This window comes from Nomascus leucogenys, chromosome 11, assembly GCF_006542625.1.
Source record: "Nomascus leucogenys isolate Asia chromosome 11, Asia_NLE_v1, whole genome shotgun sequence".
Taxonomy (NCBI): domain Eukaryota; kingdom Metazoa; phylum Chordata; class Mammalia; order Primates; family Hylobatidae; genus Nomascus; species Nomascus leucogenys.
The window spans coordinates 13,417,139-13,442,108 of NC_044391.1; the positions used below are offsets into that span (position 1 = coordinate 13,417,139).

At 32.9% G+C, this 24,970-nt stretch overlaps 1 protein-coding gene across 8 annotated transcripts in view; it reads right to left on the reverse strand.

Annotated features, from left to right (window-relative positions):
* Window positions 1-24,970, reverse strand: part of PCLO (piccolo presynaptic cytomatrix protein) — a 402,165-nt gene that overhangs the window by 73,378 nt on the left and 303,817 nt on the right. For 5 of the 8 annotated variants that reach the window (XM_030822013.1, XM_030822012.1, XM_030822011.1 and 2 more), the window contains exons 11-16: window positions 13,854-13,962; window positions 13,282-13,349; window positions 11,983-12,197; window positions 8,177-8,227; window positions 4,938-5,062; window positions 2,356-2,382 (exon numbers count right to left, since the gene is read on the reverse strand). In XM_030822013.1, the coding sequence (XP_030677873.1) occupies window positions 2,356-2,382; window positions 4,938-5,062; window positions 8,177-8,227; window positions 11,983-12,197; window positions 13,282-13,349; window positions 13,854-13,962 (595 nt within the window). Of the gene's footprint in view, window positions 1-2,355; window positions 2,383-4,937; window positions 5,063-8,176; window positions 8,228-11,644; window positions 11,865-11,982; window positions 12,198-13,281; window positions 13,350-13,853; window positions 13,963-24,970 lie in introns of those variants that run through there. The other 3 variants (XM_030822014.1, XR_004032228.1, XM_030822015.1) reach the window with 3 other exon arrangements.

Consider the following 24,970-nt stretch of genomic DNA (forward strand, 5'->3'; position numbering starts at 1 on the left):
AGTAATGAGAAAATATTTTCACTTTGCTCAACAGTGTGATGAGAGAAAACCAGAACGAGGCCCTTCATATATGCTCATTTCCATTTCTTAATTATCCAACAGCAAGTATTGAGTTCATGCACGGCCCAGACCTTTTCCTTATCATTCTCTCACCTTATCTTGCCTGACATTTTGCCCTTCAGAGTTTGAGTATATTGATCAGAGGATGGGAAGAAAAAAATAAAGGAGACAAGGAAACCAAATCAGTGTACTTTTTAGCTAGTTAATAGGACTTTTTTTTTTTTAATTTAGGAATGAAAGACGTATTACATTTTATTATTAAAGAAAAGTTGTTTAATTTTCTATATAGTATTTTTAAATAATTTAGTATAATTCAGTAGCTCAAGCATTCTGCACCTTTTTGTTGCAGAGATAACCAACCATTGGTTACATAAAATGTATGATACACATTGCTAGCAATAACAATAACAACTACCATTGATTGAAAGCTTATTATGTTCCAGACATTATGCTTATCACTTTTGATGTATTTATTTCATGTATTTCACAGAAAGCCTGGGAAGGGAGCTGTTATTATTCCTATTTTGCAGAAGAGAAAATAGTTTTACAGAAATCTTACAGCTTCTAAGTGATAGGGCTAAAATTCAAATGCAAGTTCTTAAGGACCTCACAAATTGGCTTCCATAGTCTAACTTACAATGTCAGTACCTTGTCAACATAATTCCCTCTTACACTGACAATTCTCAAAGACATGGTGAAAGTGATTTCTAGATGAAAGACATAAGAAAGTAACTTCTAGATCTTTTAAATAGTTATCTAAGACATGCTATTATTTATAATTTATAAAATATTCTCTCTTTTCTAAGTTAAATACAATCTCTATCATTTTGATAATTTTCCCCAAGTTTCTATATATAAAAGATAGGGAGATTCTGAATAATGTGATTAATAATATCTGTTCTAAAAATAACACTATTTCTTTGAAACAAAACTAATTTTGCATATCAGCCTGAGAGACCTGGATTGTGTTCTGTGATGAGAGAACCAGCCATAACAAGGAATCTATCACAGTGTCAATTACATTGTTTGCCATAATTATGTGGCTGTAAAGAAACAAAAAGTTTCTGGGCAATAGCAAGGCTGTGGTAACTAATCCTATTATTTGAAATATTTACATATTTATGCTTTTAAAAATCAGAAACAGCCTCATTTGGGAAACAGCTCATTAGTAGTAAATATGTGAAATTTTAAGTCATAGACAAAAATGAATGCTATACCATTAATAATCTGGGTGGGATTAAAATCCTCATCACCCTGTTGCTACAGACCATACATGATTTGCCTTCCCAACTAAATGACACATTTAATTTATAATGCAACGAGAGATGTGCAAAATAATGCTTTTGGCTATGTACTAAGAATTGCCTTAGCTGACAGTGTAATGATGCAACTTGTTATGAGCTGTATTAGAAAACACTCCTACTATTGCGAACAAAGGAAGATTATCTTATTGCTAATATACTACAGCAAGCCAATTATGGCATCCTACATTGCATAGCAGAAATTTTGTGGGGCAGAAGTTATAAACGAATGAAAATGTTTCAACATTAGGTTCATGTGAGGGACCAAGTTCAAACACCTACTATCTTTTTTTTTTTTTTTTTTTGAGGCTGGAGTGCAGTGGTGTGATCTCGGCTGACTGCAAGCTCCACATCCCAGGTTCATGCTATTTTCCTGCCTCAGCCTCCTGAGTAGCTGGGACTATATGTGCCTGCCACCATGCCTGGCTAATTTTTTGTATTTTTACTAGAGACGGGGTTTCACTGTGTTAGCCAGGATGGTCTCGATCTCCTGACCTCGTGATCCGCCCACCTCGGCCTCCCAAAGTCCTGGGATTACAGGCGTGAGCCACGGCACCCAATGGGATAAACACCTGCACTGGACATCCAGAAGACCCATTAACTACTTTTGAAAAATGACTATAGATACTTTTATTTTAATAGAAGACTCGAGAACTTAAATCATGATTATTATGTGAGAAGCTAAATGAGTTTTAGTGAATAGATTATAAATGAGACTTTAGTTATGTCTAATTTCATGGTAATAATATTTTATTCATTGTTTCTATGTTTTTAATATTTTCTACTTTTCTGTGTTCTATTGCACACATCTGCTAAAGCTATTTAGAAATATGCTCAGAACAATTTGTTGTAGTGCTGATTCAATAGATACAAACATGTAGAAAAATATAAGTTACAGTCCATGTTGAAGTGCCAGTGAATGTACATAAAAATGCAAAAAGTATAATTCAAGACATAACAGCATAGCTTGACACTGAAAGAGAAACAACTCTACCTTGCATTCTGGACAACCATGACTTGACTGCATTGATTCCAAGAGCGAGAGTGAAGGGGTAAAACAGGAAAGTAGAAAAGACAGGAAGAAAATAGTTAGGAAGAGAAATAAGAAAGAAAATATGAAAATAATAACTAGAGGAGCTATCCCATAACATATAAATGACATGAGGCAGAAAATGCTAGAACTACAGTGAAAATAATACCTTGCAAGTGTAATACATCCCAAGGCCTTTGCTTGTCTAATAATTAGGAGTGTAATTGAAAGAAAGACCCAGGAATTGAATAGGAGTAGCTTATTAGCTGCCTTTGAGCCAAACCTCACCAAGGAGGGATGTTTTATTTGACAAATCGCATGAGGATAGCTTTAGGTGGGGCATTGGAGAATGCCCATGGTGGGAACCATGGGCATTCTCCATTTCACCATGGTTCCCACCATTCCTTGTTGCTTACCCCAGAATGGACTGACAGATTCATGTTACCTGCCTGTCCTTCCTGGTTCTTTAAGTTTGTAACATTCTAATTGACACGTATCCTGTAATAAATAAAAGATAGATACTCCCATATTGTGTAAAAGATGATATTCCAGGATATCATTAGAGAATATAGAATATAAACAACAATGCTTTATTTTCATTCTTTCATTTGCAAATGCTAATTACAGACAAATCCTTGGCAGTGATTTCCCCTTGTATCATAATATTGTCATAAATAACACTGAAGGTCTAATGACTCGAATCAAAGGCAGAATAAAGTTATCAGTTTGTTGTTGTTGTTAGACTCTAAAAGATATTGCCAAATTATAGTTACAACTACTATATATAGATATAAATGAATTAACATAAAACAAAAACTACCTTTTCCTGTACTATGTGACTATTGGTAATCTCTACATAAAATTACTGGTTTTTCAAAATGTTCAATGAAGTAAAACTAGAGCAACCATACAAACAATTCCAAGTTTTTAAAATAAAATTATTGAGAAGGATGCAATTAAAAGCTGTGAACTAACTTTGATATAGCACCTGGCAATTTAAAAACTCTTTTCTGAGTATTATCTAATTTGGTTCTCCTGACAAGTTAAAAATGATGATTCTGCCTACCTTGGCTCTCAGGGTTGACAAGAATACTGAATCTCAAAGAAATTGGTGATCTGCCTTTGGTGATATAAATACTAAGCAGCAGATTCAAGTGCAGTGTATAGCTCTAATTTGAATCCTGTTTAAACAAACCAACTATGGTAAAAGAATACACTTCACATAATTATAATGCTTTTAAATTTGCCACAGATTATTTTATGTCCTAGAAAATAGTCTATTTTGGTGAACACTCCATGTGTACTTGAAGGGAATATGTAATTTGCTATTGATGGGTAGTATATTCTGTAAGTATCAATTAGATCATCAAACCAACTAGGAAAATATTATGAGACAACCAAAGAATTATTTGAAAAATTTAAAATTGTTCTTATACAAGGTATTAAGGCTATTTTTAAATGAGTTTTATTTTTCAGAAATATATACTAAAATATTTGCAGAAATAATTATAATAGCTGGGATTTACTTCAAAATAATCTGGATTAAGGGAGTGTATGAGGAAAAATGAAACATGATTGGTCACTAAGTGATAACTGTTGAGGCTGAGTGATGGGTACATGGTGGGTCAAATTATTCCTTCTACTTGTGTACCACAATGGAAAATTTCCAAATTAAAAGGAAAATTCAAATCTCACTCCACAAATTAAAAGGAAAATGAATAAAAAATAAAACCAGTTTCTTTAAATTACCAACTCAAAGTTCTTTTTATTTTACCTCCATTTGTTGATCTTATGTTTCCATTTTGCTAATTTGGCTGATATGAATTGTTCAAGTGAAGGATAATAATTTGTAGGGTTCAAATCAGTGCTTTGAAACCATCCTTGAATACTGACTTATATACCAGAACACAGCAATTTGCATTATGTGAAAGTTAAATATCTTCAAAGAACACTTGCTTATATCAACAATTTATAAATCACACAAGAGATTCAAAGAGATATTTTTTATTTATTTACCAAAGTCAATACTTCAAATATCACTTTGTGTTATTTTATAATTTTTAAATCAGTGATTTGGAAATATGCATATAAGTAAGGATACATCAGGAAGCCACTTAATCAATACTAACATATTGGAAAATACACATGTCCTATAAAAATAAACAGTAACTTGTAAGTCCTTGAATATCGATTTCTCAGATAAATTTGGAAAGGTAAGCCAATTAACTTTGACACAAATAATTCCTTGAATGATTTCATAGTAAATCTGATAGTTCATCACAGGAGTGGTTTCCAGAATTGAAAGGCTGATTTGCTCTCTTGGAGGCTGGTTTCATTATGATCACTGTCCTTCTAGAACCCTGTAAGGCTTAATTACAAGTTTTTAATTCCACCTTATCTACTAATTGGAAATAAATAAATATGACGTGTGGAGGAAAGTAAGGAAAAGATAATAAAGTCAATTAAAATGAGGTGTTGAAATTAAAGAGTAGAAAACACTGTACTATTGTTTTAAAACATGAGATGAAATACTTCATTTTACTTACCCTCTCCCTGGAAGAAGGTACACTTTCACAAAAGGGTCAGAATAACCATTGTTGTCTCGAGGAACAAGATTTCTTGCTTGGAGAATATGTATTATGAGATTTCCAAGATCATAGTTAATTTGAAGCTTTAGGAGACAGAAAAATATTCCATAAGTTTTTAAAAGCATGTTATACATTATCATTCAATATTTGCTGTTTTTTTAAGAAAATTCTTATAAGAAGCATCAACTTTCATTTTCATTTTATTTGAAACCAAACAGACCAGTTAATGTCTAATTTAATTGAGAGCTCCCAGGCATATTTTAATTCCCAGCAAACATGCTGCTCATTCTTTCCACGGTGAAAAGACCTGGCCTGTTTAAAGTTTATTTAGAAGGAAAACCATATGGTAGAAGGCTGGTTATAATTTTTAATTAAATTGCTACTCTTAGGAAAATAGTAAATGTTGTTAATGTTTATTAACAAGAATTCCTAGAATTTTGAAAAGAAATTAACTAATTGGTAAATTATTATAAAGTATTATTTGCATTTTGCCAAATAATTAGCAGCGGGGTGGAACTATTATTTAAAGATAAAGCTGTCGGCACTGAAATGTAAAAATATTTAAGAATGCACAGATTATTACCTCTTTTTTATATTACATTATCTGATATTAAACCTATAGATACCTTTCAGTACCAGCTTTCCTAATAGAGTGAGATACTCGAATAATCTTTTTTTCTTTTAATTTTAGAAGCTGAAAAAAGAAGAGGCATTGCTTTATAGATGCTTATTGGCTGCTGCACAATTGTGGCTGAATACTGAAAGACATAATTCAAACAAATATTTGAGAAAACTGCATAATTCAATATAATTGAGTTAAGCATTTTTTTCTTTTACAATTGAAAGACTCTTTTGGCATTATTTAGAATAAACCTTAATTCTGTTTGTTACTTTTGTTTATTAAATAATAGAGGGGAAGGGATCCATATTTGAAAGGGCAAGTCCATACAGAAAAATACTAACTTTTAAAATAATCCATATAAAACAGATCTGCTGCATTTATATTTAAAATAGGATAACTCAGATGAGTCATACTTTCCTGTAAAACTTCATAATGAAAATAAATCCTCATTTTAGCATAATTTTGATCTTATTATGTTTCCTGTCAGAAAATACATATTCAATTGCTTATCTCCATCCAGAAAAGACTAGAGTCCCTGACCATAATAAAAGCACAGTGAAAAAGAAAGCAAAGTACCATTAAAGAAGAGGAGAAAGGGGAAGTTTAGAACTGTATGCCATCATGCAGCAACTGTATGCTATAATCTGGTACTGAAATACAGAATATAAAATAACCTGTAATTAATACCACTGAAATTTCAAACAGCTTCCTGATCTTTAGTTAAGGAGAAACACTTCCCCATTCTCTCCTTTCTCTGCCAGCCTTAGAATCCACTTTGAAGTGATGAAGCACCCAAACCATTTCTTATTGAAATGAAAACTTGCAGGCCACCCGAAGAGAGTGCTTTTCAAAATTTGCTCTGTATGGCCTTAAGGAACATCTAGAGTTGCTCAGGGTCAGCTTTGAGAGAGAATGGGATGCCCCAGCAATCTTCAATCACAGTGATTCCAGTGCTGATAGATTCGTGGTTTGGTTGTCTATACAAGGTTTCATTTGAAATGAGTCTTTGCTAAAATATAATAATAATAATAATAATAATAATAATAAATTGAAATCACTGCCTTAAGAAAATATCCCCCAAATTAAGAAGGAATAATAGTAGGGTAAATTTCAACTACAGAATTACATCTTACTCCTTAAGGGAAAGCAAAATAAAATTAGAACAAATAACAATAATAAAAACAAAAAACACAGTCCAAAAGAAATACTAGTCCAAGGACAGAAGTTTAAAAAAAGTAGGAAAGAGAAAGAAGGCTATTAAGAATCAGAAATTCTAGCATTTTCTTTGCTGCTTGTGAAATGAAGAAAGATCAAGTCAGTGAAAAACAGGCTTTCTGGAAGTTGGAAATAGCAGAGAAACAGCCAGATCTAGAGTACAGAGGTCATCAGGGTAGTACTGTTAGTTTGTTCTTACTAATGTGTCAACCTTCTGCACATTTTCTCCATTTCCACGCTCACACTCCACTTTTGCTTTGTAGTGGGTTCACTTAATTGATTTCTTTGCCTCGATGTCCTCCCCTTTATAATATTTCTTGTAGGTAACTGCCATATGAATTTTTATTACACATTCTTTTCAAATAGTCTCTCTCTTATTCCAAAATAGAGATCGTGGTATATTACATAGTGGCTAACATTCCTAGGATTGTGTTCAAGGTTCTTTTTAATTTAGTCTTAACCTATTTCTCAAAGCTGATTCTTCAACCATAACTCTCGGACAACAATACCTTTAATTGTACTGTTTCTTCTCCTAGGAACATAATCTCCCTTTCTTTATGCTTATCTTCAAATTAATTCAAGTTTCTGTTACCTTAGTGAAGTCTTTTGTGAAAATTTCCTCTAGAATGTATTAGAGATGCAGCTAAGACTCTCTTTCATCTGGAACCTACTATTTTCAATTAGTTACTATTTTATAGTGTTAATTCTTTCTATATGCTATTTCTTATTTACTCTAAATTACTTTTTGGTATCACCTAAGGTGCAGGTTTTAAAGTTTTATTTTTACTATGACCCACAATCAGGAATATATGAATATCGAAACACACAGAGAGAATTAAAAAGGTGATTATCTTTTTATTTTTATATATTTTTCTTTATTTTTATTTTATTTTCCTGATGAAAATTAATTATATTAATTTTATAAGTTACAAAGCAGTTATGACTCATGCTATGAAAAATACTTCTCTACAAGAACTATTCAGCAATTTTTAAAGCAATTTTTGATTAAAAGAAGAAAAAAACCCAGTAGACTCATGAAACTCTTAAAGAGGAAATTTCCAGGACAATCTGTCATGTTTAAAATACATTCGACAAATATAAACTAACTGAGGCACAAAACATGTTGACACTGCTAAGATATCAGGCAGATTTCAAAGTATAGAAATACATAGCTACGACTGGACTTCATAAAACATATATTTGTATTAATATACTATTCTATAAAATTGCATTTTTCCTTTTCAGTTCTGTATATATTACAGAATAAGAAAAATCCTAAGTGTGTTTACAATTTCAACAAACCAGTGGCAAAACAACCAAAAAAGGTTATATAATGGTGACTTTTTAAAAAACTTCATACCTGAATTTCTCCCGTAATTGGATGAGAGACAACCTTTGTTGCATCGGTAGGCTGTAATATTAAAGAACATATATTACATTAATAGATACATTTTTCACATAATTTATCATTTCTGCTTCCTTCTGAAATTAATTTCTATTTGGTCAGAGCAACTGCTTGGAAAATATATTTTATCCATTTGGCTGCTTCAGAATAATGGTGTCTACTTACGGTTCTCAACACACATTTAATTTTACAGATGCATAAATCTATTTTTCATTTTGGTAAGCCTGCTTTAAAGCTGTAATTTTATACCAGCAGTATTTTCAATTACTTAAGAAAATGAACACTTTGGGTTTAAAGCACTTAAAGTATTTACAGGTTTTAAAGATCTATACAGTAATGTTTAAAATACATTCAACAAGTAAAAGATTAGTTTAACACAAGAACTGCCAAGGAGCACAGAAGGTAGAAAAGTCCTTCTTTTACTTCTTTGCTGAATGCTCAGCACCTCACTGCTCCCTTCCAGAGTGAATCACCCACTCAATCACTTTCCCTATAAAAATTCCAAAGAAATTCCAAAGAAATTTTTATAGAACTGTAAAACAATCCTAAAATTCATTTACAGCCACAAAAGACCCTAATAGCCAAAACAATTTTGAGCTAAAAGAACAAAGCCAGAGGAATTATGCTAGTTGATTTCAAAATCTACTACAAAGCTACAGTAATCAAAGCAGAATGGTATGGCATAAAAGCAGACAGACATATGGAATGGAACACAGTAGATAACCCCCAAATAAATACATTCATTTACAGTCAATTGACTTTCAGCAAAGATGTTAAGAACACATAATAGGCAAAGGTCTCTCTAATAAATGGTACCAGGAAAACTGGACATCCACATGCAGAGGAATAAAATTAGATCCTTCTCTCACACCATATACAAGAATCATCTGAAAATAGATTAAAGATTTAAATATAAGACCTGAAAATTTAAAATTATTAGAGAGAAATATAAGGGAAAAGCTCTATGACATTGGTCTGAGCAAAGATTTTTTGGAGATGACTCCAAAAGCACAGGCAACAAAAGCAAAAATAAAAAATAGAAGTACAACAAACTAAAAAGCTTTTGCATAGCCAATCAGCTTCTGCTGATTGTTTCAATCAATAGAGTGAAGAGACAACCTATAGAATGTGAGAAAATATTTGCAAACCATACATCTGACAGGGTGTTAATATCCAAAATATACAAGAAAGTCAAACAACTCAACAGTAGGAAAACAAATAACCTGAATTAAAAATGGGCAGAGATTTGCAATAGACATTTCTCAGAAGAAGACATACAAAGGACTAAGAGGTATATAAAAAATCAACATCATTAATCATCAGAGAAATACAAATTAAAACCACAATGAGATATCAACTCACCCCAGTCAAAATGGCTGTTATCCAAAAGAAAAAAGATAGTGAGTGATGGTGAGAATGTGGAGAAAGGGAACCCTTGCACACTGTTGGTGGGAATGTAAATTGATATATCCATAATGGTAAACAGTATAGAGGATCCTCAAAAAAATTAAAAATAGAGCTACCATATAATCCAGCAATCTCACTGCTGAGCATATATCCAAAGGAAACGAGATCAGTATGTCAGAGATGCCAACACTCTCAGGTTCATTGCAGCATTATTCACAATAGCCAAGATAGGTACCAACCTAAGTGTCTATCAATTAATGATTAGGTAATGAAAATGTGTTACATATACACAACAGAATACTATTTAGCCTTAAAAAACAAGAAAGTCCTGTCATTTGTAACAAGATGGATAAACCTGAAGGACATTATGTTAAGTGGAATAATTCATGCACAGAGAGATAAATGCCACATTATCTCACTCATATGTGGAATCTAACAAAGTTGAACTTATAGAAGCATAGAGAAGAATGGTAGTTATCGGGGCTAAGAGAAAAGGAAGGATTGGAATGATGGTCAAAGGGTACAAACTTCTCTTAGGAGGAAGTTAAAAGCTCTGTTATACAACATGGTGACTACAGTTAATAGTAAATGTATTATATTCTTCAAAATTGTGAAGAGAGTAGATTTAAAAAAAATTTTTTTAAGCCAAATACTTCAGAGGAATGAAGAGTAGATTCCAAGTGTTTGGACCACAAAAAATAAGTGAGGTAATCCATGTTAATTAGCTCAATGTAGCCATTCCACAACGAATTCATGTTTTCTTTTTTGGAGACAGAGTCTCACTCTGTCCCCAAGGCTAGAGTGCAGTGGTGTGATCTCTGCTCACTGCAACTCCGCCTCCCATGTTCAAGTGATTCTCCCACCTCAGCCTCCCGAGTAGCTGGGACGACAGGCATGTGCCACCACACCTGGCTAATTTTTGTGTTTTTTGGTAGAGATGGGGTTTCACTGTGTTGGTTAGGGTGGTCTCAAACTCCTGGTCTCAAGTGCTCTGCCTGCCTTGGCCTCCCAAAATGCTGGGATTACAGGCATGAGCCACCATGCCCGGCCACAATGTATACATATTTTAAAACATCATGCTGTACAGTATAAACATATACAAGTTTTGTTAATTAAAAATAATTTAAAATTAAAAAATCTAAGCAATATTGCATGAGATGGTTAATTGCTTAATTTAAAAAGAAGTTGTCTTCAAATATGTTCAAATTATATTTTTATAACAGAAACATCTACAAAACAGAATTTAGTATTAATTATGTTGGTATTTTAGTTGGCTAGTTTATGAATTATTTTTAAATGATTATCAAAATAGAGCCTCTATAAGGTCATTATTCAAAATTAGCACATAATTGCTTGTGATAAAATGTAGTTGTGTTAAAATTTATTTTAAAATTCAGTCTAACTGCCCTTGAAATTACTTTGTTTATGAAGCTTTTCTATATTTAGTTTCAAACAAATCATTTTATGATGCAATGATTAGGGTCAACCTACTTTTGTTGTTTGCTTCTGAATAAAAGGATTCTTTTTTTGGTGACATCTGCTGTATTTTTATAGTTAAAAAACAAACTTTATTTTTTATGTCTGGCCACTTGACCTAAGCATATATAGCCTGTCCTTCCCATATATCTCACCACATAAAGACAAACCTTTATTCATGTTTAAACAAAAGGACACCTTTTTCCCATGTATTTATCAACTATAGGGATAGTTTTTCTTAAGAATCAAATCTATGAGGGAAATTATAAATTGTCTATATTTCCTCTGCTTTTTATAAGGTTAAAAAATAATTTTATGTTTTTTTAAATTCCCCGGTACTTTGAAACAATAGCATTAGAAGCATTTGTATCAAATGAAGATTTGCATCAATAAAAAAATTCTGAATATGGAATTGAGGATAAAGTTCAAAGTGGTGATAACATGTTACTGGTTTTCCTTGTTTGTTACTGTCTTAAATTTTCTTTATCACTGTGTCCTTTTTACTTTTTACTTAATTATAAAATCTAATGTAATATGTACCTTTTGTTCCAAAAAGATGCAAAGCTAATATTCTATATACATATCTCAGATTCATGCAACAACAAAGAGAACCAGAAAATATAAAGTATCAGAGACATGTTTCAAGTTCCTTATAATAACTACTGAAATATTTAAAAGATGTAGAAATACATCATCTTGACACATCTTGATCAGTTTTGTACTCAGAAGAGAAAAAATGTTTCTTGTTTTGATAGATCATCTGGAAATGAGAAATCATAAGAAAAATACTTTAGAAAATGATATTTTATTTTCTGTCTCTAGTCTGAATAAAGAGCTAGAAAACAAGTGGGTCAGAGGTCACATCAAACACTCCTCACCTTGCTGCTGCTGTGCTTCTTTTTGCTCACTGAGGGGGACCCTGGTTGCCCAGGGCTGGGAACGGAACTGGATCCTGCTGATGTAGGACCTGAATGAACATGAGATCCTTTTTCGGCAACTGATGACAGAACCAGCGGTGACTGCTGTAGTGAAACCTTCTGGAGTTCTGCTGCCAACTGCTTAGGATCAACCCCTGGGGATTTCGCCTTATCCACTACAACAAAATGAAATAGATTTACATGCTTCTCCAATTCATAGGTACTTAATACCATGGAACTATGTGAGTTCTAGGTGACAAAGGTAAAACATTACCTATAAAATAAGCTAAACTTTAAAAATGAAATGAACTCTATTGCACTTCTATGTATCAATTTCTAAGGAAGTCTACAAGGCTCTGAGAAGAGTGACATAATGCTGAATTACAGAGGAATAGTGAAGTTCCTGTTGCATCTTCAGAAAAATGTTTTTAATATTTTACATAGAGAATTGTTTGAATGATGCAATATCCTATTTTATCCATTGGAACTTAATTTGTATGATTAGCTGTTTTCCCTTCCTTAAATTTTACATAGTTCTTTCTCTAAGGGGAAAATTTTCTAAGGGGAAAATTTTAAAGGGTTTATGTATATTTACAAATGTATTAAAATTCGTATAGCGCTTGGTCTATTCTGCTTAGTACAATAACCCAGACTACTAGAATTGTGGCTGTCAGAGTAGGAAGTGCTCAACAAAAATTTATTAAACATAGGAAAAAGTGATGTTTTTAATCTTACAATGGATTTAACAAATTTGTAGATTATATTTGTTATTCAAGAAAGAGCTAAATCTATCTCATCATGTACTTATGAAATTACATGTTGCTTTTTGTTTACTATAAACAGGCAATGAAAGGGTTCAGGAATAATTTTTTCAAAAACCCAGTTATTCTAAAAAGAATCAAGTATGCTCTAAAAATTATGTAAAACCAAAAAGAAATGGCTCCAAGCCCATTACTTTCACAGGATGAATTCATATTTAAAGAATTAATACTGTGAACTCATGCAGCAAGGATTGTACGTGAACTTGTTTAAGGGGACTAACATGCAAATATGTATTTCCCCAGAATGCTAACATGGGAGCTACAATGCCCTAGATTTTGTTTATAATTATATAAATACATAAAAAAATCTATCCATGACTTTATATTTGTCTATATCTGTGCTTATGTCTACATCTTCATCTACAATTACATCTGCCTCTGCAACTACTTCTATTTCTACCTCTTTATTTACAGTTGAAACTAGATTTCTTTTACCTACCAGCTTTTGGTGGCTCATGAAGTTCCAGATGCTGGGAATTTTCAGAATCTGATAGCATATTGAGGTCCCTAAAAATTAAAATAAAACATTAAGAAAGATATTGAGGAAATCTGAGACAAAGAGCACTTTTTTCCAACTACCCTTAATTTTTTTCATAGGTAAATGAGAAGTGGTTAATGATATAAAGCAACTCCAAAGCATGCCTACCCTCCTAACCCAATACATATTTGCAATGCAGTTAAAAGTCAGAGCAGATAAAAATGATTATTTAAGGTGAAATCTTTATGAATTAAACGTAAGTTCATTTTTAAATACATATCCATGAAATCTAAATGGGTTCAGGCTTTCATTTAAATGAAGCATGTTTCCATAAAAGCATGAAAGGGAAGAAGCTGTTGACACAATCAGAAACTAAGTTAGCTTAATTCTTTCTATGCTTTAGGCTTTGATTCACTTTATTTTATAATTCCAGAAAATCTTGCTAACTGGCAAAGGTTCCACCTTAACAATTTTAAATTAAAAGAGTCATGGATAGCCAAAAAATGGAAACAGAAAGATGGGGAAAAACTCACAGTCTTACACATATTTCTGCTTCCCCACTTTGCTGACTAATGATACTCTGAACTTCTTCATATGTTTTAGAAGTCAAGGGAATTCCATTCCATTCCAATACTTGCATCCCTAGAAAGACAAATTTGAATATAAAATCAAACGTGTGCTATCTCTAGTCTGGGTGTATAGGGCATTGAAGACATTTATTTGCATTTAGAAGTCAACTCAGCACACCATTTCAGAGAACATCAGTTCCAAGTTCTCTGCAACATTAATACCAAAACCATTATGTAGTTTGATCTCATTAACTTACCTGAACACATAAAATATATTTAATGCAACATGCAAAACTTTGCTTTTGAAAATCTGTTTAATATTATCAAACGCATGCATTCTGTTCACACTGCCATAAGAAACATTATTGAATGTATATAGCTCAGACCAATTTTGTATAGGAAACAAACAAACAAACAATTAGAAACCCCAATATAATTTTCCTGCGGGGGAACAAGCTACTAGAAGAATGTATTTGGTACTTTATCATGAAATGGGAGCAGTAGAAAAAAGTCATTTGGATTTCTCCATTTCAGAAACTGTTGTAGCTTCTATTTTGTCCAGATGAAACAGAATGCCACTTCGTGTCTTTTTCTTCACTGCATGCCAGACATCCCTGAATTGAGGAATAGCAGGAATGTTATAGGAAGGGCAGCTGCATGGGTCTGTGACCTGTGCACTAGTACAAGGCCCTATGCTCAGAAAGGCCTATGCTTGGTTTAATGCTCTGCTGTTGTCATCTTGAAATTCTTAGTAACATTTGAACAAGGAACCCACATTATAATTTTGCACTGAGTTTTGTAAATTATGTAGCTGGCCTGGCCTGACCTGGTCAGGGCATTTCATTTTTCCTCTCTAACTAGAAAGATACTTTCATAGAAAAAATAAAAATGTAACATAATTAATATTTCAATATTTTACGTCTAGCTCTTTTGTCTATTTTATATGAGCTGTCAAAATCATTGAGGGGTCCATGTGTGGCATGATTCACATCGTCCTGACATGCAGCTATGTGAACTGGGTTTAGTAGATGAACTCATCCAAGGTAGTGCTCAAATATTTGTGAACTCTACCAGCTTTATTTGAGAAAAATGTCTATATACCACAATTATGCTGTTGAACCATTAGTTTTTTTTTTTTTTTTTTTTAGGCAGGTCTCACTCTGTCGCCCAGACTCTGGAGTGCAGTGGTGTAATCTCTGCTCACTGCAAGCTCCACCTTCCAGGCTCAAGCGATTCTCTTGCCTCAGCCTCCCAAGTAGCTGGGATTACAGGTGTGCACCACCACGCCTGGCTAATTTTTGTATTTTTAGTAGAGACAGGGTTTCACCATGTTGGCCAGGCTGGTCTCAAACCCCTAACCTCGAATGATCCACCTGCCTCAGCCTCCCAAAGTGCTGGGATTACAGGCATGAGCCACTGTGTCTGGCCAGAACCATTAGGTTTTTAATGAGCTTCACAGATGCCTATGTGAAATTACCTATTGATCATCATTGGCTCCAATGGGAAATTCTAAACATGGCATGATTGTATCTTTAAAAGTTTTAATGATTATGATGTACGTTAGAAAGCATATTACCAGTTGCAAGGAAGTAAAGGAAAAGCTTTTACACTATAGTCAAATGGTAAAAGAATTCCATAAAAAGGCTCACAATAACACAAACAAGAATGACTTTTCTATAACTTACTCCAAGGAAACTTTATCTTCAGATGGGCCTTAGGTTTATTTCAACAATCCCAGGCTGTTGTACATATAAAATGAGAAAATTATGTAAAAGACAGTGACAACACCACTAAAGAAAAATATAGCACGCTGAAAGAGGAAAATAAAGCACTTTTTTTAAATAAGGAGGAAGAGTACATTAATAAACAGATGATTTTGAATTCAATCAAATTAAAGTTATTATATTTCATAAATTGCATTGTCACATTTCTGCAGGAGCATATACTATGAAAAGGAATAGTCACATATTTTCATGCTTTTTCTGTTGAATTTACCTGTTCATTCTTCACATCCCAAAATCAAAGGGCAAATTTACAAAACATAATTACCCCATAAAATTAAAAAAAAATTCTTCTAAAAAACTAGTATGGTTAATAAAATTTCTGAAAAAATTATACAGATAACTAGGGTCTTGCCTGGATATATACCTGACACCATAAACTACATGATCTGCTCCATACCACAATGCACCAACAGAAATTCTTTTTGCGCCGCCTCAGTTTCCCACCCTAGTTGTTTGCTGCAGTTCAAAAGATTGGGACAATTCTTTTATCCTGGCTTGTTGCCTACAGTGAGACACCATAGGGAAGATGACCACTGAACACAGTCATTTAATAATATTTTCATTTTCTATCGTCTATCTTCTTACAAATTCTATGAGCCATATTAAAATAACAAATGATATACAGGTATAACAAATCACTCCTTATTTATTTCAAAAGAGGTTCTAGTAGTTGTGAAAATTATATATGGCATTTCGAATATATATGAAAAATATTTGTTAATTGTAAAATTATATAAACTATTTAAAAATCATGCAAAAATTTGTTGAAAATTATTATGCTCTGTGGATGTTCAGTAATGTATTTTGTCATTTAATAGTTTGAATGTAAGCATTTTTAATCTCAAGACAGCTTTTTACACTGTGTTTTAGAAAGATTTTCTGGAAAATATTACCCATGTGAATTATGATATTTATTATTTAGTATTATGAGTAAACATTTATATTTTATTTACATTTAAATTATTACAAATTTCAGGTATGAAAGTACACAGATGAGACTTCAATTAAATTCCTTGAAAGTACCTATTTTAATAGCTTTTTATTATTATTATTTATTTTTTGAGACAGGGTCTTGCTCTATCACCCAGGCTAGAGTGCAGTGGCGTGATCTTGGCTCACTGCAACCTCTGCCTACTGGGTTCAAGTGATTCTTCTGCCTTAGGCTCCTGAGTAGCTGGGATTACAGGCACCCACCACTACATTCAGCTAGTTTTTGCATTTTTAGTAGAGACAGGGTTTCACCATGTTGGCCAGCCTGGTCTTGAATTCCTGACCTCAAGTGATCCACTGGCCTCAGCCTCCCAAAGTGCTGGGATTACAGGCGTGAGCCACCATGCCTGACCTTTAATAGCTTTTAATAGGAAATTAAGACAGTCTGGATTTTTGCTGAATATGTAGCAGTGATGACAGGATTTGTTGCAAAATTTCTGGCTTAATAGGCTACTAAACACTGAAAAAGACAATAATTAGGTAATTCAAGAACTTTAAAAATATTAACATAAAACATTATCAAATATATGTTTTCATGACCTCTAGGATTACTTAATATTGTATGCTCCTTAAATGGGCAAAAGCTATTCCTATCTTTATAAAATTTCATATTATGTTATTTCTTGATCTATATTTAATATTTACCATCACATTAAAAACATCTTACTGACTAAAATTATTCAGTTAGTTAAAAATCTTACAGGTTACTCTACATCCAAACATATGCCACACAAAAGCTCACGACATCTGTTCATTTTATTCATTCCACATGTATTTTTCTAACACTTCATATGTGGTAGGCACTACACAATTCATCACCTTTGTTTATGTCTAACATTTTATGATGTTATAAAAATTAATAAAAATGATAGTCTACTAGAAAACAATTGGAAATATCTAAGCAATTAGTAAAATAAAGATCATTCACACAGGAGGAAGTTCCAAAACTTTTGCAAGTATATGAAGAAAACCCCAGATTCATTAGTCGGTAGAAAATGCAAATCGAAGCCATAATATATTACCTAACTGTCATAATATTGGGACACATTTGAAAACCATAAAATGTTATGTGTTGATTGGGATGTGGGATTGGTGACCTTGACTTCATCAAGGAGATATTCTTGGTAGATGGTTGTTCTGGTTTATCCTCTCTATATAATGTGAGAATACTATGACTATAAATAGATAAAATAAATCAACCTCTTATTTACAATTTATTAACGTAATTATTTTAATGAGAATGCACACGAGTACAACTGTTCTGGAGGGCAAACTGGCAGAATGTAGTTAAATTAAGCATATGCACACTCTATCACCTAAAAATTCTCTTTGTGGGTACGTATTTGTGAGGAGGTGGAGGTATCAAGAGAAATAGGCATTGAGAGCATTGAGAGTACTGTGAACGCTCATGATGAAAATACTTGGCAGAGGCTGGAAGAAACAGACCATACCAGGTGTTAACACCAGAAGGTGGATCCATCCTAAAGTCTTTGCCAAGTTAAAAACAAGTGAGAAACAGGATCTGACCTATAGGGCAATGTTATTTATGTTGATTTAAATAACATGCACACAAAATAAATCATTACATATTTTATGAATAAACACCAAGCATCTCATAAATTATAATAGTTGTTCACAGAAGGGAGAGCAGAATGGGAAAATAAAATAAGATAAAGGAAAATGAATGTGTTAATACATGAATAAAGAAATGAAAAAAATGCAGGAGCAGACCTTGAAAAAAAATAAAGGCCCAAACCTAATTAAAAAATATGTAGTATAAATTATTTGTAATTTGTTTGCTATCTTTTCCATGCTAAGATTATTAATCATGACTATAGGTTAATTTTCCAAATTTGAACAATCACTCTCAGGAGTCTTCTATAAAGCACTAGCAGCAGCAGCAAAAGATCAGCTGAACTTGGCCATTTCCCCTGGCAGAGTCAACAGCAAACACATCTTGCAAGTGGGCTTCAATACAATTGTCCAAATCAATTATACTAATTGCTCATTCATTTTAATGTTAGGCAGTGTTAATGTATGAGAAAGACATAGATAGAGAAGTGGATTTTATTTTTAAAATTTATATATTTTTCATATTTTATAATTTTGATCTATTTATATATTAACATAAAAGGGAGAAAGGTAAGAAGGATGGAAGAAAGGAAAGAAGAAGGATGAAAGAAAGGAAGGAGTAAAAAGAAAGGAAGGGGGAATCTTTGGTAAAGGAAAAAATTAGTATTTGAATAGTGTCCTGCTATTTACAGAACAAGGAGATACACTCAATTATAATAAGAGATTTGAAACTAGGGTATATTTTCCTGAGTGTATTTATTTTGAAATATACAATAAACTATTTGTGATGGGTAATATTGAGTGTCAACTTGATTGGATTGAAGGATGCAGTATTGTTCCTGGGTGTGTCTGTGAGGGTGTTGCCAAATCAGATTAATATTTTAGTCAATGAGCTGGGAGAGGCTGACCCACCCTCAGTCTGGGTGGGCACCAGCTAATCAGCTGCCAGTGTGGCTAGAATAAAGCAGGCAGAAGAAGTTGGAAAGAGCCGACTTGTGAGTCTTCCGGCCTTCATCTTTCTCTTGTGATGGATGCTTCCTGCCCTAGAACATCAGACTCCCAAGTTCTTTAGCTTTTAGACCCTTGGATGTACACCGGTGGTTTGCCAGGGACTCTTGGGCCTTTGGCCACTGTTGGCTTCCTACTTTTGAGGTTTTGGGATTCAGACTAATCCACTACTGGTTTCCATGCTCCTCAACTTGCAGACGGCCTGTCATGCAACTTTATATATATATATATAAATATATATATATATCCTATGAGTTCTATCTCTCTAGAGAACCCTGACTAATCCACTATTGTTAAGTATATTCACTCTACTGTGCTATTGAACACTGGATCTTATTTTGTACCCATTAACCAACCTCTTTTCATGCCTCACTTCAAATACTTCCCAGCTTTTGGCAACCATGATTTTATTCTCCATTTGTATGAGATCAACATTTTTAGCTCTTACATATGGAGTGAGAACATGCAATATTTTATTTTCTATGATTGGCTCATTTCATCTAACATAATGACCTCCAATTCCAGCCATGTTGCTGCAAATGATGAGATCTCATTCCTTTTTATGGCTGAATAGAATTCCATGGTGTATACATGTACAATCTCTTTACCCATTTATAAAATTTTGAAGTTGAAAAGTGTTGTGTTGAAGAGCTAATCTCATAATAATATTGATATTTTTTGTAATTATTATTGCTATTATTTTTATTTTTTGTACTCATGGTTCAAACAAAACTTAAAATAGAGCCTCAATATACAAAATATATAAAAATGGGCCTACTTTCATCAAAGCAGGCTCAATCTGCCTTCTAGCCTCCTCACCATTCTCCAGGTCCTATTCTATAGGTACCCTTAGACACATCCTGTTTCCCTGATGTACATGAATTGTGAGTTTAAAATAACATCACAACCTGAATAAGGGCATAAGAACAATTGCTATTAACTAGGACACTGTTTCTTGAGATGTACTGGAAGGAAGGTACTCTGAATTTCAGTTTATTGAAAATGAAATCTTAATTGGTTTAAAAACTATAATTTTTTTTTACCCAATAACTATAGGAATAAGGCTTTCAAATAGAGCTCTGTGTAATATTTAGCATTAAAAATTAAAATTTGCCTATCTCTCAAACAGAATACACACTATTTTTATATAGATAAATATTTTCTTTATCAGAAATATGGTTTATGAGCCACCTTGCTATTGATAGCTGACTGTTGACACGTTCTTTTCACCCTAATCGAATTGTGTTCACATGTAGTTTGGTTATTTACTAGTTGTTGTGCCCTTGAGCAAGTTGGTTAATCCTCCATCCTTGACTCCCTCAAGGGGATTGTACTTGCTAGATGACTGCTCTAGTTTTATTTCCATCCTATGATGGAGAATACAATATGACAGAATGGGAAACACAAAACAGCTGCTTGTTTACAACTTGTAAATATGCATTTTTGAGCTGAAGGTTTATATAAGAAATTTAAAAAATACTTTAGGATCCTAAAACTTCCATTTTGTTCTTAATGATTTTCCTTATCTATAGCTGTTCTTGACATATACAGTAAAACTTCCCCAAGCATAGAAATCATGTCATCTAATTTTTCTTTTTTGCAGTTCCCACATCTTCTCTTATGGCCCTCTCAGTGGCAGTTGTCCAGGTTCTTTGGCTTTGCCTTGGCTCCCCAGGGTGCCAATTGTGTCCCCGTTACCGAGTTTCTTTTCTCTCGGCATTGTTACATTGTTACATTTGTAACATTTGGATTGGTTAACTCAGCATGGGACATCCAATCTGCAGCCTGAATCTAAATTTGGTTTAAATTTACATGTCAAGCAGACAAATATTTATCATTAATGCCACTAACCCAAAGTTGATTTAAATGCAAAATACCAAAATTTTACTCCATCATACACTTAAAAAATATGTGATATGTCATAATCTTATCTCTTCACAATATAAAGATAATATAATTTTAAACTCATTAAAAATTTTAATGCATATTTTATAAATGAATATTCTTTCAAATTTTAGTAGTATTAAATATACATATATAGGAGATTTGCAGTATCATCCTACTCTTTTGCTTTAAGTCGCTGTATTTTTATATTGAATATAAAATGAATGAAACAGATTATTATGCAAATTTATATGCTATGATAATATACTCTGTTTCCATTTTTGGGCAGGACTGTTGACAAGAATTCTTTAGATAAATGTTATACAGCATGGATATCTTTTTAAATAGCTCAGAGTTAGAGAAGGTAAATTCTGTATTTGAAACTGTCATTGGTTTGGGATGTGATCTTGGACAATTTACTTTCCATGTACTTTCTTTCATTCTCAAATTTTGTGAAGAACAAGCAATTAAAGTTAGCAAAGTGTGGTTTGCATATATAAACTCCCAAATGAAATGAATTTACATATTTTTAAAACTTTTCATCACATTTTGAATAAAAGAAATTTAAGAAATACCAAAGACTACAGTTGAATGGTCTGAGCTGACTGGTATTTCTTTTCTAGGTCTGAGTACATTGAAAGTATTTAGAGTCAATGACTTCTTTACTCACATATCTAAAATAGATTTAGCTCCAATCACAAAAAAGTATAATTGTAAAATAAACAGATTCTTACTTATATTACAGTATTAATGGTTAACAATAAAAATATTGTTCAAAAGGATTTCATGAGTCAAATGTGTTATAAAAGCACAAGTCACAACCATTTTTTAGGCTAATGTTATATAGTAAGCAAGATCCTTATAAGTACTCTAGTTTTAATCTGTTATACTATATATTTAAAAAGTAACACCTAAGAGGTGATATGACTTGTCTAATATCCCACAGAATGGTAGTACAGAAATATGAACCCCAACCATCTCCTAGGCCAATGCATGTATCAGTAAATAAAAAAACTCATCCAACTTATGCCAACTAAACCTACATGCTAGCCTACCTGAAGGCAAACTATGCTCAAATATATGAAACTTAGCAAAAATAACATATATTATTTGTAATTCCATTTAAATTACAACAAAATACGATAACTTGGAAATTGTATTAATTGCCTACATGCTGATATTATTTGGAGGCTTGGACATGCAAAAACTGAAGTCATTATTGAATGAAGAGAAAGTTGCTGTGGGATATATCACTTATGGTTGAGTAAACAGTGACAGAAATGAATAAAATTTGATTGGGTCTCTTATCTCTTTTCCCCATCCCACTCCCAGAAGAGAAGACAGTATCATATTTCTCCAGGCAGATTGATGCAAAATTATGCTGAACCTTACTGGGAAGGAAAATAATGTAAGAAGGATGAAAAGAATAGGAGGTGCAGAGTCAGTGCTAGGGAGGAAACGGTGGTTGGAGGTTCCAAAGGAAGTAGGGACCAGCATCCTGCTTGCTTATATTGTCTAAGGAAGATGCCTAGCATATTTTTTAAATAAAAATTGCCAAGAGGTCCCTTTAGAAAGTTGAACACTAGATTCTGTGACTCTCAGTGTAGGCAAAACTACTCTTGTGAAAACTTGGGCACAGTTAAGGGAGCCATTCATCATCAGGGAAGTGAGCTGGCTTTGACATTGCACTCTTACGGGTGTGGATTGATGTACAGAGGCCCAAACTCCAGTGTTCTAGAATGTGTAATACCCTCACTGGGAAGTTCCTCAAGGCACGTGGGGCAGGAAACACCAAATGATGAATGCAATTCAATTTCCTACCAACTGATGAAAGAAAGATTGGAATTGATTACATTTGATTTACAGAAAAAGTAATATTTCTTACACTCAAATATGACTGTTGCAAATATATGCTTTTTAAACATACTTAGTGTGAATAAGGGAATATAATTAGCCATGATTTGTGGACCAACCTGTTAGAAATTTATCATGATAGGATTCGATTTCTAATCACTATGACCACTAAAACAATCCAGTCCAGTATTTCTTGAAGGATTGGTATAGATGCCAAAAGCCACTTTATAGCTACAGTTCATTGTATTTCTCTTTCTATGTGTTATTTGGAACAGACTGAATCAGAAAGTGGCTGAATGAGGCAGAATAAGGGATATGAGTATATTAGTATAATTTGATTGACCCCTAGAAAATAATGTTACATGGGAGTTGTCCAATAATAGGTATGTAATGTCATCATCTCATTTGAAGTAGATTGCAGTTTATAAGTTTATAACTTCTTCTTAGTTTAATATCACAATTTATTTGTTAGAATGCTCAGAATGGATGCTTTTTACTAACTTTCTAATAAAATGATATTAACAAATTAATACGGGTCTGCTGTGGTTTGAATGCCTCCTCAAAAACTCATGTTGCAATTTAATTGCCAATGTTATGGTATGGTGGGGTAGGCAGGGCCTTTAAGAGATGATGAGGCCAAGCCCTAATGGATGGATTAATGCCATTATTTCAGGAGTGGGTTAGTTATCCCAAAAGTGGGTTCCAGATACAAAGGATGAGTTCAACCTGATTTCCTTACTCTCTCTGCATTGTATCCTTACTTGAAAGAGCATGTCTCGTCACTATTTTATGACACAGCAAGAAGGTCCCCTCAAGATGCCAGCACTGTGATCTTAGACATACCAGCCTGAAGAACTTTAAGAAATGAATTTCTTTTCTTTATAAATTATTCAGTCTTTGCTATTCTGTCATAGTAGCAGAAAACAGGCTAAAATACTATCAAATCTTATGAATACCATAACCAGTTAACAATAACAAACTAAACCAATACCATATGGATTGCATAGAAATGCATAATTAATTGAATGGACTTAGGAAGATAGGGTAGTTGCTGCACTTAGGAATAAGAAATGCTTGCCTTAACTGTTGCCTCCTCTGCTTAAAGTATTCTTACTGAATTATTAATAATTTAACTTTAGTTATGTTGATAACCTTTATGATATTCATATATTCTGTACTGTTCCTTTTTAACTGTTACTTAAATGTATCTTACTACTCAGATGATAGATTTTAACATAAAGCATCATCACTTTATACTAGGAAAGTGTCTCCTAACAAATATAAATGCTATCTAAACTAGTGGCAAAATCATCATCATTGCCACCACCATCTCCACTGAACATAGATACAAGGACAATATAAATTTCATTTTATAATATGACAGATAAAATACCCAGAAGTTTGCGTAGATTACTGAGGTATAACTTTAAATCATGTGTAAAATGAGACAAAATGGAAATCATGTTTCTGAAAAAGAAAGTTATAAGAAAGAAATCTCTCAATCAAAATTTAAGAGTAAAAGGAAAATTCAAATATATTCATCCTATAGTATAAGAAAATAAAATGCTTCTTTTGACAAAGAGGAGAAAGGTTTTATCACAACCCAAATATTAAAAGTATGCTTCACAAGAAATAATACATGGTCAACTGCTATGTATAAAAATGTTAATTAATATTTCAATTGAGGAGGAAGAAACACTTCCAAACTCATTGTATAAGGCCAGTATTACCCTGATACCAAGGCCAGACAAGGATGCTACAAAGGAAAATTATAGACCATTATCCCTGATGAACACAGATGCAAAACTCCTCAATAAAATACTAACATACTGAATTCAACAACACATTAAAATGATCATACACCATGATCAAGTGGGACTTATCATTGGGATGCAACAAGGTTTCAACGTACATAATACATGTGCTACACATTAAAAAAATGAAGAACAAAAAGCATATGATCATCTCAAAAAATGTAGAAAAAACATT